The sequence below is a fragment of the Lagenorhynchus albirostris genome, chromosome 13, assembly GCF_949774975.1.
Source record: "Lagenorhynchus albirostris chromosome 13, mLagAlb1.1, whole genome shotgun sequence".
Lineage (NCBI taxonomy): Eukaryota > Metazoa > Chordata > Mammalia > Artiodactyla > Delphinidae > Lagenorhynchus > Lagenorhynchus albirostris.
The window spans coordinates 71,249,508-71,268,830 of NC_083107.1; the positions used below are offsets into that span (position 1 = coordinate 71,249,508).

The window sequence follows — 19,323 nt, forward strand, 5'->3', positions numbered from 1 at the left end:
TTTCATTCTTGTTTATTCCATGAGGTTGAACCTCTCAGCAGCATAGGCTAAGACTAGGTTAACCTTAACCGCGCATGAATGTTCAATGAACATTTAAAATGGTACCGAAGTTGAAGAAATTACAATTTGGTATAATATGTCAGCTTTTAATTCTCTAAATATTTAATGTCTTTGTGTGTGTGTGTATGTGTGTAGGTTAAATGTATCTTTAGAATACAGTACGAAGAGGTCTTGTATATTCAAAGGCCTATTGAAGAGGACAGAAGAAAGTTTTTCCAAGAACTGATTCTCAATCAGGCCTCAATGGCTCCACCACGAAGGAAACACACTGGTAAAGTTCCTAAAGCCTTTAGGAAAATGGGTGGGTTGGAGTTAAGAGATACCCTATCTTGGAGTCATCTTTTTAAAAAACCCATTTCTTTGTGGAAATGAAGACAGTTTTTCAGGTTTTGTTTAACTTTAGATGAACACATGTGGAAGTGGCCATTGTGTTTACCTGACTTGAGGAGATTGGGAAGTACAGCCTCACTGTTAAAGCTTTACTAATGAGTGACTGTTTATGTAGTCTCCTTATCACTTCAGTCCAGATGCTCTGGTAGATTTCACATTCTGAGGCTCAAAAAGTCATAGAAAGTCTTTGGTTCTGCTGTGTTTTAGTCACTTTAAGTACTAAGGACTCGAACTATCAGGTTGTGAACAACAGGTGTTGTGCTTATTGCTTTCTGGGCCAGGGTAGTTTTGTTGGGCCAAGAACTGGTGGGAACATTTGCCTTTTCTGGTTTATCTTATTTATTGATTGATTTTTCAAATATTTATTGAGCACCTATTATGTTAGATATATTATGCTAGGCACATGGAAATCTATCATGCCTTTCTTTAAGCATTAGAGTTTTCTTGGATTTGGGCCTAATAGCATTAAGAGGGGCCTCAAAATTAGATTTTCAGTCCCCTGACTTAAGTAAGGACTGCATGCTAAGTCATTCAAAAGAGAGTTTCTTTTCCTAATACTAAAGGTGCAAAAAGATAAGATCCCCTTGCTTAATCTTTCATCCTCTTCTAGAAAATAGCAGTCCTGTTTGTTAAAAAAAAATTTAAGCCTCTTTCTTTTTGTTCTGCTTTTTATGTTTCTCGTAGCTGTTCTTATAGGATATTAAATACATTTCCCATCCCTGCCAACTCCTTGCTTTTTCATACTTCTTTGTTTTCCAGTGGTTATATTATCCAATACTTTGTTTTTCAGTGGCTATATTATCCAATACTTTAATAATTTTATTGTCCCTTAGTGGCTCCTTTTCACATTTTCTCAGTGCTTTTAAGATGAACATCTATCAAATGACTATAGCTGTGGGATTTTCCCCACAGAAACTTTGGAATATTCAACATGGAAGTTATACCTTCTGATTATTGGTTGTTGCCTTCTGTTAATCTAAATAACAGCGTTTAAGATATTTCATTATTAAAATGATTCATTTTAATAAAGTATATGATTCATTTTAATAAAGTATCTTGCATGTTCCTAGTCATATTTTAGTCCCGTAGATCTGAATTTTCTATGTTAAGGCTGAACATAATTCTTTTTCTTTTTGAGTTGCTCCTGTTGACTTTCATATTTCATCTTAGGGGCTATTTAGAAATTGGCGAGAATACTTAGGATTTTAATCCTGAACTTCAGTGTGATACCAGGAAAATCTTTTAAGGAATTAAAGAGCATTATGTTTAGGCAAGTTAATACTTTACCTTCTAAGAAGATGTTTTGTTTGTTTTACAGTAGATAGTGAATACCATAGATTTCATATATCACACTTAAGCCTGGGTTTTCCATCTTCTTCATGTCTTTGGGATTCTTTTTTTAGTTACTACTTTTTTTTTTTTTCACTCCCTGCAGGTGCCATTTACTATCCCAACTGTTTTGTAGTAAGAACATGAGGGTAGGAGACTTGTCTAAAATTAGAAGTCTTTGGGAATGGGAAGGATCAAAGAATTATTCTTTGCCCGTTTAAATTTCATGCATATAAGGCAACCTCATGTTGAGAAACAGTCTTTAAACAAGGTTGACTTCAGCAAATCAGTATACAAGTACTTCACCTGAAGATATTTATGTTGATTTGAAACCTTTTTCTTAAAGTTGTATGTAAATAATATCTCAGAATCAAATTATTTAAAATCATATCATCTGTGCTTTAAAGACGTCCTGTTGTAAGTTATTTTATAAAAGTAAAGCTATTCCCTAATGTACTTCTGGTTTCCATTCAAATTTTTACCTGCTGAATTCACATGGTTCACATGTATTTGGAATTCTCTTTTTCTTAAGAAAACATTTTGAGAGAGTGTCAGAAAAGTAATTGAGGTCCTGACCCTGCCATGTTGGAATCTTAACATTTTCTTCTACTTTCTTTAGGTCTTTGTGCTATGGAAGTTCTTCCACTTGCACTACCTTCTCCACCCCGTCAATTATCAGAATCAGAAAAAATTCGGATGGAGGACCAGGAGGAAAATACTTTAAGAGAGTTGCGGTTGTTTCTCAGGGATGTAACCAAGAGGCTGGCCACAGATAAACGCTTTAACATCTTCAGCAAACCGGTGGATATTGAAGAGGTCTTGTTTCAGTAGTGTGCAAACAGTGAAGTTGAACTGGCTAAAAGAAAAAAATGTTGACATCTTTTTTTGGAAGGAAAAAAGCAAAGGCATGGATGAATATTACCGCTAGCCTGTAAAATTTTAATCCATGTGATAACTACCAATGTCATCAGCAAACATCTGGTGACTTTTGGATGAAATTAATGACAATTTGTATATGTCCTCTTGATTAGTATTGATCTTTGTGATCTCCTACTCTTCATTTAAGAAGAGGATTAAAAGTTACTTTAGTGAAATGTCCATACTAGACTATTTTTATTCCAGGATAAATCCTGCTCTCCAAAAGAATATTGGTATTAACCAATTGATACCAATTAAAATTGGCATTTCCCAAATTGTGTATACCTTACTGAAGGAGGTAGCTAAGAAACCTGAAATTTGTCTTTCATATTTTGGAAATGTCTGTGACTAAGATGCTGTATGAGGTTATAAGCACAGCCTGTTATTTTTCTCTCCAAGAATTTTCTCTGCTCTGAGTGGAAAATTTCTCACTTTCTATGTGTATTGTTTTGTGTCCTTGTGGGAGCATGGTTTGTGATGATGAGAAAAGAAATTTTCCATTTGGAATCTACTATAATACTGTAGAATACATTTTATTTTGTTTTGTTTTATCCTGGGATAATATAGTGTGTGGATGCACATAATGCAGTCTTTACTGGCATTCTTCTTATAGTTCAGACTCCATGTTTGAACAGCTTTGGTGTTTTTAGTTTTAATTTTTTTCTTCATCTTTTTTTACATTTGAATTATGAAGTGATGCAGAGTTTAATGTTGTGTCCTCGTTGTGAAATCTGTACTCTTGGATCAGAGCAGATTCCTTTGGAATCATTACCTCATCTATGCCTGTGAGCTAGCATTATGTTTTTTCCCCTTGGAAAACCTGAAAATATCTATTCCCCCCACCTCCCCTTTTTGGGAATAAAGGGACTGTGTTTAATTTTATTTGTATGTTTATCCACAATACACAGTTTTAGCCATTTGATCCTTTCAGCAGCCCCACAAGGTCATTATTATGTTGCAGTTGAAGAAACAGGCTTATTGGCAAGTGACGCAGCCAGCACTCAATGTTTCTTAAAATTCGAAGTCCACATTCTTTATATCACAGCTGTCAATCTTTTTCTACTGGAATAACAGGACTTGCCTATTTGCTCTTGCAATTAATACATATTTTATATTCGTGAAGCATATTTTTTCCCTCGTGGTATTTTCAGAAAGTCTTAAAACTATCAGCCCACTTTAAAGATTGTTATAAATGTTTATTTTTATTTCAAATTGGGTATGGAAACTCTGACACTTAATTGATAAGGACTTGCCCCCAAGTCAGCCTCCTATGCTGGGAGTGAACCAGTTTTACCTTTGTCCAGGAAAACTTTTTCTGTTTAACCAAAAGAGATTGTCAGATTTCAAATGCCATCTGTGATAGACTGAAAGTTTTATAAATGATGGTAAGGCAGTGGGAGAGGATAGAAGATGTTGGTCAGTTAAAACTTTAATTTTAGGGTGATGTTTTCTCTTTTTCCTTTTTTTCTTTTCTTTTTCAGGTTCATTTTGCTACTGCTTCTTTGTTTACTTTTAAGGCTGAAAACTTAGGGGTCTCTGGGACAGATAGAGAGGGGAAACTAAGATAACATTTTGATAACCTAAAACACAAAAACTTTTATTAAAATAATGAATTTGAAATGTCTAAAAACTTTATCAAATTCCAAAGCAAATTGCAGAGGAAACAAAAGTTTAGAAAATAAGTGTTGAATTTAAATAAGCGTAGGTGCTAAAATTTTATGGTCTTTAGTAATATAAATTTTTATAGTGCAAAAGTTTATAAAATGTTTTCCACGTGTACACAATACATGTCAATTGTCAGAGCCAAGGATCCAACTAATACCTTCTGAACTGTTACTTGTTGAGTATAGCTCCACTGTCTCCCCTATAAGGAGATTGGCTGGCTTTTTAGCTCCTAGAGAATGAAAAATAAATTAAAACATGCACACACATCTACCTAAAAATTTAAAAACATATAAATAATATGTATGTATATATATATGCGTATGTTTTTGTATATGCATATATGTGTATTTATTCATATGAATATATATTCAGTATGTAAATTTTTAAAAAGGCATCAGTGGACTGCACTGGTGGTCCAGTGGTTAAGGCTCCATGCTCCCAATGCAGGGGGCATGAGTTTGATCCCTGGCTGGGCAAGATCCCACATGCCGAGGCCAAAAAAAAAAAAAAAATCCCCAAAAAGCATCAGTGCCATCTGCAATGGAGAAAACTAGCCTTTAGTTTCATAGAACAGAAATTACCCTATTCCCAGAATTTGGTCCCGGACTAATTAGACATTTCTAAGACTGTGTTTATGTCAGACCTAATTACTTGATTTGAGATTTGCATTAAGGAAGACAGTACAGTCATACACACCTTGGAGATATTGTGAGTTCAGTTCTAGACAACTACAGTAAAGTGAATATTGCAATAAAGTGAGTCACACGAATTCTTTGGTTTCCCAGTGTATATAAAAGTTATGTGTACACTATACTGTAGTCTTCTTTAAGTATGCAATGGTATTACGTCTACAAAAAATGTGCATACCTTAATTTAAAAATACTTTATTGCTAAAAAATGCTAACCATGATCTGACAACACAGGGTTGCCACAAACCTTCAATTTCTAAAAAAGTGCAATATCTGCAAAGCGCAGTAAAGGCAAGTGCAAATAAAACAAGGTATACCTGTGGATATATAGGTTGAAGAGCTTTCTTATTGGTCAAATGATACAAAACATACAATTTATTGGGCAGTCATGACCAATATCTCTATTTTGGGTTATCTCCCAGAAAATCACACTGAGCAAAATGTATTTTTTGCTTGTAGATTTGTTTATATTTAGGGACAAAGCCAGTAAATTTTTTCTAGTCATGAAAGCAATACTTACTTTTGTTATACAGTTGACTCAGAATGTTTGTAATGAATCCAAAGGAGCAGAAAACTCTTTCCATGAAACGATTCATCCTGGAAAACTGAAAAAGACAGATAATTTTTTTGTTTAGAGATTTTAAAGAGATTTACCCGAGAACATCTCTAATAATAAGAAAAAAAATCTGTGTTTCTTTTTATTTTCCTTAAAAAATTCTTTTCTTGAGGTAACATTTATTGATGCTTATTGGGTATTTTTACCAATACATTTTCTTCTCAGGTGTATCCAAAGGATTTAAAAAAAAAAAGCTGACACAGTTTGTTTCATATTTCAAGATGAGAAACTTTTCAGAGTTGATTTAGATGTGACTTGAAACTGAAGCTTTTCATGGAAAGTATGACATAGTATCTTTAGTGGCATAAATTGCTCTATAATTTTATCCTTATCTGTAATTATTTCCTAGATATCTAGATTTAATTTTAAAATAACTGTATGGTTTTGTTTTATGTTTTTATGAGTAGATTATATGAAATATCAGAAGTAATTTTCATTAAAATATCCTGTTTTAGGTTTCAGATTATCTTGAAGTAATCAAGGAACCAATGGATTTATCAACAGTAATCACTAAAATTGATAAGCATAATTACCTGACTGCTAAGGATTTCCTGAAAGATATTGACCTCATCTGTAGCAATGCTTTAGAGTACAATCCAGATAAGGACCCAGGAGGTAAGGATGCACTGGGCAAGGTTGACTTGGGTGATCAATGAGAAGATAGTTTAAAATTTAAATAAAGCTTGCCTATATTTCAGATAGATAAATTAATCTTAATGACATATTACTGTATTTAGAAACTTCTTGATGAGGAACTAATAATATACTTAAATATTTAATTATTAAATTCATTTGTTAAATTACTAAATAATATATTTAAATTAGAGGATTTTATTCTTTTTTAAAAGATTTTATTGATGTATAGTTGATTTACAATGTTGTGTTTAATTTCTGCTGTACAGCAAAATGACTCAGTTATACATATATATATATTCTTTTTCATATTCTTTTCCATTATGGTTTATCACAAGATGTTGAGTGTAGTTCCCTGTGCTATACAGTAGGATCTTGTCGTTTATCCATCCTATATATAATATTTGCTAATTCATTTATTATTAGATAATATATTTAGATTAGAGGATTTTATTATTCTAAGTATTATGTTCAGGGTTTAGTTTCTTGATTTACCTTTCACTTTTTATACTTAGATTCTTATTTTTTTCAGGTAAAATGGAAAACTGAATAGTTGAGAATTTAAGATTTATTTATTTAGTCGACATCACCAGTGCTGATAAACACTGGTTATTTCGAATTTGTGGAAACTTATTGTGGATAAGTTTACTTATCAAAAGACCCCCTTTAGGTAGATAGACGTTATCTGTTCTATAGACTGCATGTATTTTTATATAATTTTATTATTTTACTCTTAATCCCACCCTGTACTCAAATCTGTAGTCCCAACTCTGTTAATGCCCTCCAGGGGAGACCTCCAGGAATAATCTGTAGTTAAACAAGATGAATTTATTGATACATTGTAATAAAGGAGAATGTGTATCATGGGGAGCCATATAGGATTTGAGCTAGCATTAAGTGATTTTGGGGAGGGTTTAAGGAAGTAGGGCTTTGCAGTGGATTAGATGCTCTTAGGAAGTGGGAATAATTTGGGCACTAGGTATTTTAAGAACCTGGAAGGCAAGAAGAATGGAGCAAGGCTAAAGTTGTGATTGGTAAAGAAGCGGCAGTCATTCATCTTACCCAGGATAGGATTATATTATATTATATTATATTTGTGGTTAGGACAGTGTTCATACTTTTGTCTGTGTTCAGACATGATTATGGAGTGGTCTTGTTTTTATCTTGATCCATCATGGTCACAGAGTGGTGTTCTGTAAAATTGTTTATGTTTTTTTTTCTTTTCATTTTTTAAAATTATTTATTTTGCTGTGTCGCGTCTTAATTGCAGCACACAGGATCTTCGTTGCGTTGTGCGGGCTTCTCTCTAGTTGTGGCACATGGGCTTCAGAGCATGCGGGCTCAGTAGTTGCGGCACGTGGGATTAGTTGCCCTAAGGCATCTCAGTACTCCGACCAGGGATGGAACCTGCGTCCCCTGCATTGGAAGGCAGATTCTTAACCCCTGGACCACCAGGGAAGTCCCTAAAATTGTTTTTATGTTTCATATGAATACACCAAGGCCTGGCTGATAGTGCCAGGCCCTTTCCCAGCTGGCAGGGGTCATTACTCTATTTCTCACTCTGTTGAGAATTCTGTTTCTTCAACAGATGATATACAAGTAAGATGTTTTTTTTTTTTTCTTTTTCTTTTTTTTTCTTCGGTACGTGGGCCTCTCACTGTTGCGGCCTCTCCCGTTGCGGAGCACAGGCTCCGGACGCGCAGGCTCAGTGGCAGTGGCTCACGGGCCTAGCCGCTCCGCGACATGTGGGATCTTCCCGGACCGGGGCACGAACCACGTCCCCTGCATCGGCAGGCAGACTCTCAACCACTGCGCCACCAGGGAAGCCCAAGATGCTTTTTATTTTTAAAAAATTAATGCAGACTTTCAGTTATCTAAAGATATTCAGAATTCAGTTTCTGCTTTATGTCTGTATTTATGGGCAGTGGTTCTTAACTCAGGCCACCTGTTAGAATGACTTGGATTTCTCATTTCTACATGAAGTTAAGTATTTCTTGTCTTAGTTTAGACCACAGTAAATTGCATACTTTAATTCCAAGTTAAGAGGCAGAATGAACTTTTATATAGCTACTCTTGGTATCTAACAGTTTTTAAGCTTTGTATCAGGACATTTATATCTTGTTGTTGTTTAGGCTTTTTTTTTTCTTTTTTTTACTTTTCACTGTATATCATATAGAAAAATTTATGAGTATAAAAACAAAGAAAATTAAAGCAACCTATAATCCTGTTACCTAGTGTTTTCTCTTTTTCTTTCCCTCTCTCCCTCCCTCCCTCTCTCTCTGCCACACACACATGCACAGATATTATATATGAAATACATGTATGAATAATATTTTTACTAAAATGAAAATATAACTCTTGTAAACATTTTCATTCATGTAATATTTTGTGAAAAGGTTATGAGTTAATGTATTTTTACCACATAATTTTTATCATATGGATGTATTATAGTAGCTACTACCCTGTTGTTGGACATATTAGATTTTTTAGCTTTTTTCTCTATTATAACACTGATGAATATGGCATAAATTTTATGTATATCCTTAATTATTTCCTGAAGATAAATTCCTTAAACTGAAATTTCTGGATCAAAGATTGTATAATAATCTCTTTTAAGGCTTTTAAACTGTGTTGTTAAAATTTTCTCACAATTTAAAAAATCTTCTAGCAGCATCAGGGTCACTTGTTAACCAATATAGCAGTTTTGTGGGACTGAGAGAATCTCCTTTTCAGTGTAGATGGCATCAGCAACAGGGCCACAATTTGGCTAGTAAAGAATGGGCTGGATGTCAGTCTCCTTTGATTCCCTTGCTGCGTTCTTGGTGAAGGTACAGTTGCGCAAGTGTCTATATAGTGGCCTTGAGCAGTGTGTGAGAGTACTTGAGTGCCTACACTCTCATCCTGTTAGTTTTTCAAGACATAGAGGTTACTGAAACTGTGCAGTAGGTAAGGAGAGCCTGGGCTTTGGATGTACACCTGGGCTTCAGTCCCAGTTTTATTTCCTAGTTCTTTAACTTGATCAAGTTAAGTCCTCTAAATTTTACTTCCCTTATCTGCAAATGGGGATAATTATAGTACTCTTGTCACTGGGTAGTTGTAAGGATTAGATGAGAAAATGTATTAGGTTAAACCTTATGAAATTGCCATTTTCATGTGGTTCAACTTGAATATGTTAGGCCCTTAGCATAGTGCCTGAGATGTGAGAAGTATTCTGTAAAGATTAGTCATTCATATATTTATTCTTGTTATCATTATTATTTAAATTATGCTTTAATTTTTTATAAATTGTTTCCTTAGTGGGTACCTACATATTTGCTTTAGAAGGACCCTTTGTACTTACTAGTATATTCCCTGGACCACATTTAAAATTTAATCCTATTTTGGAACAAATCTAGGGACTGATAGTGAAAAATGAATTTGAGCGGTTAGAAAAAGCCAGTAGAAAGGATCAATCCAGATTCTCCCCCCACCCCGCCCCATGTAACTTAATTATAACCACATTGAAATAATATTGCTTTTATGAAAGAAGCAATGATTTCTGGTGCATAATAACCTTTTACTACAGAATGCAGTTGTATAATCAAAGAATATGGCTCTATCTCACAGTTAGAGTTGACATGATACACTTGTAACTTCATTTCTTCACTGTTTTACATGCAAAAACTGTCATATAATTCAAAAGCATGATTTCAGCTCTGTTCAGATTTTTTCATATCTTCAGTCAAGAGCCCTTTTTTTCTTCTTAGCAACAGAACAACTTGTTATGTATTAGGAAAATAACCTCAGGGTCTGTTGTGTAGCAAGTGGAAATTACATGAATGTTGTATTACTTTTATAAGCTCCCATGAGTATTTGAAAGCTTACAGTGTTCTGTTTTGCAGAACACTTGGCCATTTGGGGAAAAAAACTAGCATGTACATAGAAGACAAAAGCCAACATTCTGGAAGCTGTACCTGTTGCCTGAGTGTTTACCCAGATTCTCCCTTGAGGATAAAGTGGACAAAAATTAAATATGTTAGCCAGAAGAATTTTAGTTTGTAGGTTCTAAATGTGACTAGTATCAGATATTTGATCTAATTACTATCTTATAAATATGTGATATATTTTATGTTTAACTGTTCCCCATTGTTTGTCTTGTACCACATGCCCCCCCTAGCCCTCAAGTGCATTCGCATACATACCCTCATTTAGCTAATTTTGATGAAATTTCAGCCCTAGTCTTGTAGTATTCTCAAAATCTTCTGTTTTGCACCAGTTGTTTAGGAATAAAGCTCACAGATTCAGCTTTTGGAGCCCTCTATGGGCTATGCTTCAGTCAAACTCATTCATATTTTCTATTAGTATTTGTAAGTATCATGTGCTGTTACTGAGCTGAGTGCTTAGAGTACTGTGACAGTCCTTGCCTCTTGAGATGGAGATATTCAAATCAGTAATACATATTGAATAATTACTATGTGACAGACCTTATGCTATATGTTATAGTATTAATTTGCTAGGACTTCCTTAACAAAATACCACAGACTGCGTGGCTTAAACAACAGAAATTGATTTACCCATAGTTCTGGAGGCTAAAAGTCCAAAATCAAGGTGTCGGCAGATTTGGTTTCTTCTGAAGCCTCTTTCCTTTGTTTTCGATGGCTGCCTTCTTGCTGTGTCCTCACATGGTCTTTTCTTTGTGTCCATGCATCCCTGGTGTCTCTTGTGTGTGTCCAAATTTCCTCTCCTTATAAGTACACAAGTCAGATTAGATTAGGGCCTACTCTTATGACCTTCTTTTACCTTGATTACTTCTTTAAAGTCTACTCCAAATACAGTAACATTCTGAGATATTAGGGGTTATAGTCTCAACATACGAATTTTGGGGAAGAACACAGTTCAGCCCATAACAGTTAATAAATAAGCCACAGTCCTTCCTATCTAGAAACTCACTGTTTTATAGGAATGACAAATATCTAACTATTGGTAATTGTAATAGATTATTAAGGTGTAGAGATAGCATAGAGGTGGCGATTTTGAATTTTGTCTTGAGGCAGCAGCAGACGATTGTAATGCAGTTTCATAAGGTGTGTATTAGATATATGTACAGTGTGAGTAGAGCACAGAGGTGAAGACACTGGAGATGAACAAGATTAAAAAGGGCATTCATTTTAGGCTGAGAAAAGTAGTGTACAAAGGTATAAAAAAAAAGAATATGGCTGGAAAGTAGAGTGTCTGTGGAGGAGTAGTGAGAAATTCACTCACTTCTCCACTCACTGAATCTCCGTTTACTGAGCATCCATTTATGAAATATTTTCTGTGTGTAAATTGTGTTCAGTGCTGGAGATATGCAGCTCTGGCCTGAGAGATGCCTAAAGGCTTCTTAGCGGGGAGTCCTGCAGATAAATAAATGTCATACTAAGTTCCCTATCTTCATTTGATCCTGTGTAAGGATTTCAGAGTTAATTCTCTAGATGATAAGGGGCCACTGGGTGGTTTTGAGACAGAAAGTGATTTGATTTGATTTGCATTTAAGAGTATAGTATTATAGGCAGTATCAAAGGTCAAGGGAATGATGAGATGGAGGTTGGAAGACCAATTAAGATTTTCACTTGTGGGGAATTCCCTGGCAGTCCAGTGGTTAGGACTCAGCGTGTTCACTGCTGGGGCCCAGGTTCAATCCCTGGTCAGGGAACTAAGATCCCACAAACGGCGTGGCGTGGCCAAAAAAAAAAAAAAGATTCACTTGATATGGCAGCATAGATTGAACATAGGGGGCTTCGTGACCAACCAATTATGTATGACCGACAGAAATCTAGAATGACATCTGAGTTTTTGTGGTCTCGATGTTAGGAATCTGACAAGTAAACCAATGGAGGAACAGGTTTATGGGCAGTATGCTAAGTTTAATTTTGGATGTGTTAATGTAAGTTACCTCTGGTACACCCAGATAAAATGCAGACATTGTATAGTAGTTGTATATGGGGGTTCAGAGATAGAAGTTTGAGTAAGAGACCTGGTTGGAGTCATAAGTGTATAGGGGTGAATGAGATCACATAGGCAGTATACAGAATGAAAAGAGAGGGGAGCCTAGAAGCAACCCTCCTCAAGGGAGTATGGGTCCCAATTCTCAATTTAAGTCTGTCTTACTGTTGGTACTTCCAGTACCTTTGTTAAATGTGTTGCCTCTGCTGAGAGTGTGTACATTCGTTCTTTCTTTTTTTCATTCTTTCTTTCTAAATCAATTTTGTTGAGAAGTAACTTATATACAAGAAAACCTAGTGCATCACTTTTAAAACCATGCTTATCTTTTAAAATCCCACTTATCCTTCAAGGAATATTAAATGCTATGCTCATGAAAGTTTTTTCCGATTTCCTTCCAGTTACAAATAATCCCTTTGTCTTGGAATCATAACACTATGTAACTTTTCTGAGACACTTATTCCTTTCTTTTATTTCCTGGAGTGATTACTTATTTACATATCCTTATCCTGTATTTTAGACTCTAAGCTGATTGAGAACAGGATCTGTATAGACATCTTGTATGGAGCATATTCTTAATAAATGTGACCAGTGAGTAAATTTTATGAATGTCCTCTTCTTAGATACTAACTGAAGGAGTCTCAGAGTACATAGAAATTATAAAATGGAGACATAATAACATAAGGCAAATATGAACCAGTAAATACAGTAACATTTCTTATTTATGAAATGATTTAGGATGAAAAATCATCCCATAAAAATCAGTTTTTAAAAAAATATTATTGGGCTTCCCTGGTGGCACAGTGGTTGAGAGTCTGCCTGCCAATGCAGGGAACACGGGTTCGTGCCCTGGTCTGGGAGGATCCCACATGCCGCGGAGCGGCTGGGCCCGTGAGCCATGGCTGCTGAGCCTGCGCGTCCGGAGCCTGTGCTCCGCAACAGGAGAGGCCACAGCAGTGAGAGGCCCGCGTACCGCAAAAAAAAAAAAAAATATATATATATATATATATATATATAAATAATAAATATATATATATTATTAATCTTAATAATTTTGTTGAAAAAACCCAGCTAATATTTCACCAAAATACAAAAGAAACATAGACACATTGAAATACCTTCATAAAAGTAGTGATTGTATTAATTTTATTAATACTTATCAATTTATTCTAATAGCTATTTTTTTTAATTGAAGGCAAAACTAGGTGGTAATATCTTTATTTTATAGATATAAGGAGATTGGGTCTCAGAGAGGTTATGTAATTTGTGTACAAACCCACAAATATTACATGGCACAACTGAATGGATTCTGATCTGTCTTAACTTCAAAGCGAGTATGTATGGGGTTTTTCTGTTATGCTTATGTTACTTTTAAATTTTATGGATTTGGAGAATCTTAAGATTTTAACGTATGAGACAAAATAAAAGAACTGGTGGTAAATATGTAGCTATTATTCATGTATAATTTTAAAGCAAGGAATTTAAGTCTGGTGGCCATGAGAGGGTCTCTGAACAACTACATACAAAATTGTATGTATACTTTTCCACCTTTATCACAAGCTTATAAGATCCAGGATGACTCCCCTACCCCTCAAAAAAGATGAAGATCCAAGATATGGACATATCTTTTAATTTTAATCTGTGAGCTTATAGTTCTATTCTATGTATAAACTTAGACACTGTTCGAAGCTAAGAATGATTAAAAAGAATTGTAATGATAGGCATATTTAAAAAGCATTACCTTGTCAGATGCAGATGCTATTTATTTATTTATTTATTTATTTATTTATTTATTTATTTATTTATTTATTTATTTATTTATTTATTTATTTATTTATTTATTTAGGCTGCTCTGTGTGGCTTGTGGGATCTCATTTCCCTGACCAGGGGTTGAACCTGGGCCCTAAGCAGTGAAAGCATGGAGTCCTAACCACTGGACCGCCGGGGAATTCCCACAGATGTTCTTTATTGTTTATTTATTTAGTTTTTAAAAAACTTCTTGTTATTAAGTTTTTTTTTTTTGGCGGTATTGGGTGTTTGTTGCTGAGCATGGACTTTGTCTAGTTGCGGTGAGCAGGGGCTACTCTTCGTTGCGGTGCAGGCGCAGGCGGATTCTTAACCACTTTGCCACCAGGGAAGTCCCCACAGATGCTCTTTAGAATAAATTCCTTGTCCTTCAGATCAGTGGGAAATTTTTATGGAATTCTTTTCTTAATTCATTCATTCATTCATTCTTCTCCCCCCTTTAATTGGGGATGAAATGTGGGTGGGAAGCATGTGTTTAAAAAAAAACAAAGAAAGATCACTGAGTTATTTTAGAGTATAATGTGCTGGATACATGACCTTTATATTTAATTTTACCTCTTTTTTTAGCTTGTTTTCAAGCTGAAATGGAAAGCCAGTGGCAGAAAGCTGCTTGGGCTACAAATATCAGCTTGAAAGCATAGCTCCTTCTAAGGATGTTCATTATAGTTTTTTGTTTGTAGTGGTTAAAATTTGAAGGAACTTTCAACTTCCAACAACAGAGCAATAATTTTGAAAAATTAAGGTTCATCTTTCTTTGGATTGTTACATAACCATTAAAATTTGGTTTTCAAAGAATGTTTTAAAATATCAGGAGACTTCTGATTCTGGCCAAGATGGAGTAAAAGGGACTGAATTTCCCCTTCTGCCTGAAACAATGGAGGAAAAAAACTGAACAAAATATTTGAAAAAACAATTTTGAAGACGTTGGATATCAGGAAACGATGGAAATGATCTGTGAAGGATGGGAAACTAACAGGTTGAGCACTATAGTTGCCTGGATAGCTTCCAGACTGTGGTACGGGAAGGAAGAAGCCAGGCAGAGCCTGGAAGTCTCCCTGAATTGCTGGGAATGTAAGGAGGCCAAGGTGGATCAAGTTCTCAGGGCAGAGTACCAGGAAGAAGAAAGCTGCACAGAGAGCACTCTGGAGATCTGCAGAAGAGCCTCCTCCAGTCTTTAGCTGAATACTGATCAGCACATATGTGTGAGGAAACTACCTGAGGCCGGAGAAAGAGAGGGAATATTCCTTGATGTTTATATAGGGCTAGCAGTAGTGTAGCAAATAGTTAGAGGTGATAAACCAACAAGGAGAAAAACTGAATCATAAAACTGTACACAATCCAAAAGAAGTGAGAAAAAAAGAGGAAAAAGGGAACAAAGAGCATGTGGGACAAGTAGAAAGTGAATAGCAAGCATATTAATAATCACATAAATTATATTAAAAGCAAATGATCCCCTAAACCAGGGATCAACAAACTACAGTCAAACTGACTGCTCGGTTTTGTAAATGAAGTTTTTATAGTTGGAACACAGGCATGCCCATTTGTTTACATGTTGTCTAGGGCTGCTTTTATGCTACAGGGGCGGCTTTGAATACTTGCCAGAGACCTTATGGCTTGAGAAGCCTAAGATATTTACTCTCTGGCCTTATACAGAAACACTTGCTGATACCTGGCTTGAACATCACAAATAAAGGCAGAGAGTGTCTTTTGGATAAAAAAGTAAGACCCAACCATATCTTCCCTACAAGAAGCCCACTTGATGAGACTGACACTCTACCTACTGCACTAATGAGGTTCCTTTACAAGAAACCCACTTTCTTGTTTGTTTAAGGTTATTTTAAAAAAATAACTTATTCATTCATTTTCCTCCCATATACTTTTTCAAAAATTGAGGCATAGCTGATTTATAGTATTATACAAGTAATGATTCAAAATTCTTATAGATTATACTCCATTTAAAGTTATATAAAATATTGGCTATATCCCCTTTGCTGTACATTATATCCTGTAGCATACTTATTTTATACATAGTAGTTTGTACCTCTTAATCCCCTACCCTTATCTTGTCTCTCCCCCTTCCCTCTTTTCACTGGTAACCACTAGTTCTCTATATCTGTGAGTCTGTTTCTGGTTTGTTATATTCATTTGTTTGTTTTATTTTTTAGATTTGACATATAACTGATAACATACAGTATTTGTCTTTCTCTGGCTCATTTCACTAAACATAATACCCTACAGGTCTATCCATATTGTCATAAATTGCAAAATTTCATTTTTTTAATGGCTGAGTAGTATGTATATATATATATATATATTCCGTGTGTGTGTGTGTGTATATATATGTATGTGTGTATATATATATATATATATATATATATATATATATAATCTTCCTTATCCATTCATCTGTTGATGAGCACTTATGTTGCTTCTGTATCTTGGCTATTGTAAATAATGCTGCTATTAACATTGGGGTGCATATATCTTTTTGAATTAGTTTTTTTTTTTTTTTTTACAAGAAACCCACTTTAAATATAAAGCTACAAATAGATTAAAAGCATGAAATACCGTAATCATACCAAGTTGGAGTGATTATATAAATATCAAAGTTGATTTCAGGCTAAAGATACCTGGGTTAAAGAAGATCATTTCATAGTTATCAAGTACACATATAATTCTAAATATTTATTGCTTCTGATAACAGAGCTTTAAAATTCATGAAGCAAAAATTGATAGAACTACAAGGAAAAATAGTGAAATTTGTAATTTCTTGGAGACTTCAATATCCCTCTCTTAAAACTAGATAAGGCTAGTACACAGAAAGTCAGTAAAGATATAGAAGACTTGAACAACCCTATCCATCAACTTTATCTAAGTGATATTTATAGAACACTTTTCCCAGTGGCAACATATATACACATTATTTTCAACTGCACTGGAATGTTCACCAAGATAGAACATATTCTGGGCCACAGAATGAGTCTTATTAAATATAAAAGGATTCAAGTCATACAAAGTATGTTCTTTGACCACAGTGGAATTAAATTAGAAATCAATAAAAAAGGTTATTTGGAAAAGATATTTGGAAACTAAATACCACGCTTCTAAATAACTCCATGGATCAAGGAAGAAATCAGAAGAGAAGTTTAAAAATTATTAAAGTGGATAAAATGAAAATATAAAAACTTAAAAGGTGCAGCTAATGCATTACTTAGGCGGAAATTTATAGCACTAAATACTTAAATTAGAAAAGAAGAAAAGTCTCAAATCACTGACCTGAGCTCCCAAGTTGAGAAACTAGGAAACAGAGAGCAAATGAAACCCAAAGTAAGCAAAAGAAAGGAAATAATAAAGATCTGAGCAGATCAATAAAATAGTAAACAGGAAAAAAAATTGAGAAAACCAAGGAAACCCAAAGCTGGTTCTTTTAGAAGTTTGGTAATTGATAAATCTCTAGTGGAGTTGGTCAGGATAACGAGAAGTCACAAATTACCATTAACAAGAATGAAGGAGGTAACATTACTACATATTCTACATATATTAAGAGAACAGTAAGGGAACATTATGAACAGCTTTATGCCAATACATTTGACAACTTCGGTAAATTGGATAAATTTGTTGAAAGACAAAAAAAAAAGCTCATGAAAGAAGAAATGTATAATGTGAATAGGTAATTCTTTTTCTATTAAAGAAATTGAACTAACAGTTAAAAACATTCCCATTAAGAACACTTCAGGCCTGGATGCCTTCACTGGTTAATTTTACTGAACATTTAGGGAAAAAAATAATACCAGTTCTACACAAACTTTTCCAGAAAATTGAAGTGGAGAGAATTCTTTCCAACCTAGTCTATAAAGTTAGCATTACTCTGAAAAAGATATTACGAGGAGAAAAAAGAAAAAAGACCAAATAAACTATAGACCCGTATCCCTCATGAACATAAACAAAATTTTGGCAAGTTATATCCAATATGTTAAAAAGATAATACCTTGTGATTAAGTAGGGTTTATTCCTGCTTGAATATGCAAGGAATGCAAGATAGGTTTAAAATTTGAAAACCAATCGATGTAAGTCACTGTATTAACAGACTAAGAAATGATTATCTCAGTCAGTGCACAAAAGTATTTGACAAATCCAATAGGTATTCCTGAGTACAAAGTGTAAGCAAACGAGGAGTAGAAAGGACCATCCTCAGTCTGATTAAGGACATCTACAAAAAGCCTACAGTTCACATCATACTTAATGACAGAAGACTAAATGCTTCCCCTTAAGGTCAAGAACGTGGCAAAGATGTCCACTTTTACCACTTTTACCCAACATTATACTGAAGGTTCCAGCAAGTGCAGTAAGGTAAGAAAAAGAAATAAGAGGCATCTAGTTTGGGAATGAAGAAGTAAAACTATCTTCATCTGTAAACAACATGATGTCTACATAGAAAATCCTATGGAATTTGCAAAGACACTGTTAGAACTAGCAAGTGTGTTTAGTGAGGTTGCAGGATACAAGATCAATATACAAAACTCAGTTGTATTTATGGAAATAAAATACTAGCCCCAAACAATAGCAAATTGAGATTTTAAATTACTATTTTCATTAACATGAAAAAACATGAGATGTTGATAAATCTGACAAAAGGTAGGCAAGACCTATACATTGAAAACTATAAAACATTGCTGAGAAAAATTAAAGAGAACCTAAATAGACTGAGAGGTATATTGTGTTCATGGATTGGGAGACTCAACATTGTGAAGATGTCAGTTCTCAAATTGAACCACCTCATTCGGAATTCCAGAAGACATTTTATAGAAATGGACAAGGTGATTCTAAAATTCATATGAAAATGGAAAGGATCTAAAATAGTCAAAACAGCTTTGTGAAGTAAAAACAGAGTTGGAGGACTTAATACCACCTTTTTTCAAGACATAAAGTTAGGGTAATCTAGACAGTGTAAGATTGGCATAAAGAATGACAAATAGAGCAATGGAATAATATGGAGTCCTGAAAGGGACCCACACATATAGAGTCAGTGGCATTTTGACAAAGGTACAAAGTCAGTACAGTGGAGAAAGTAGTCTTTTCAACAAACAGTGCTAGAACAATTGGATATAAGTATGCCAAAAAAAAGACCTCTTATCTATATAAAGAATCTCAATGGATAATATACCTTAAATATAAAAGCTATCTTGTATCCAGACTATTAAAAGAATTCTCAGAATTTAATAATAAGGGACTTCCCTGGTGGCACAGTGGTTAAGAATC

General features: G+C 34.5%; 1 protein-coding gene across 1 annotated transcript in view; it reads left to right on the forward strand.

Moving 5' to 3' along the window:
• ATAD2B (ATPase family AAA domain containing 2B) overlaps positions 1-19,323 on the forward strand; it is a 151,000-nt gene that overhangs the window by 104,901 nt on the left and 26,776 nt on the right. The window contains exons 20-22 of the mRNA XM_060169207.1: positions 196-331; positions 2,399-2,595; positions 6,123-6,282. Of these exons, the coding sequence (XP_060025190.1) occupies positions 196-331; positions 2,399-2,595; positions 6,123-6,282 (493 nt within the window). The remainder of the gene's footprint in view (positions 1-195; positions 332-2,398; positions 2,596-6,122; positions 6,283-19,323) is intronic.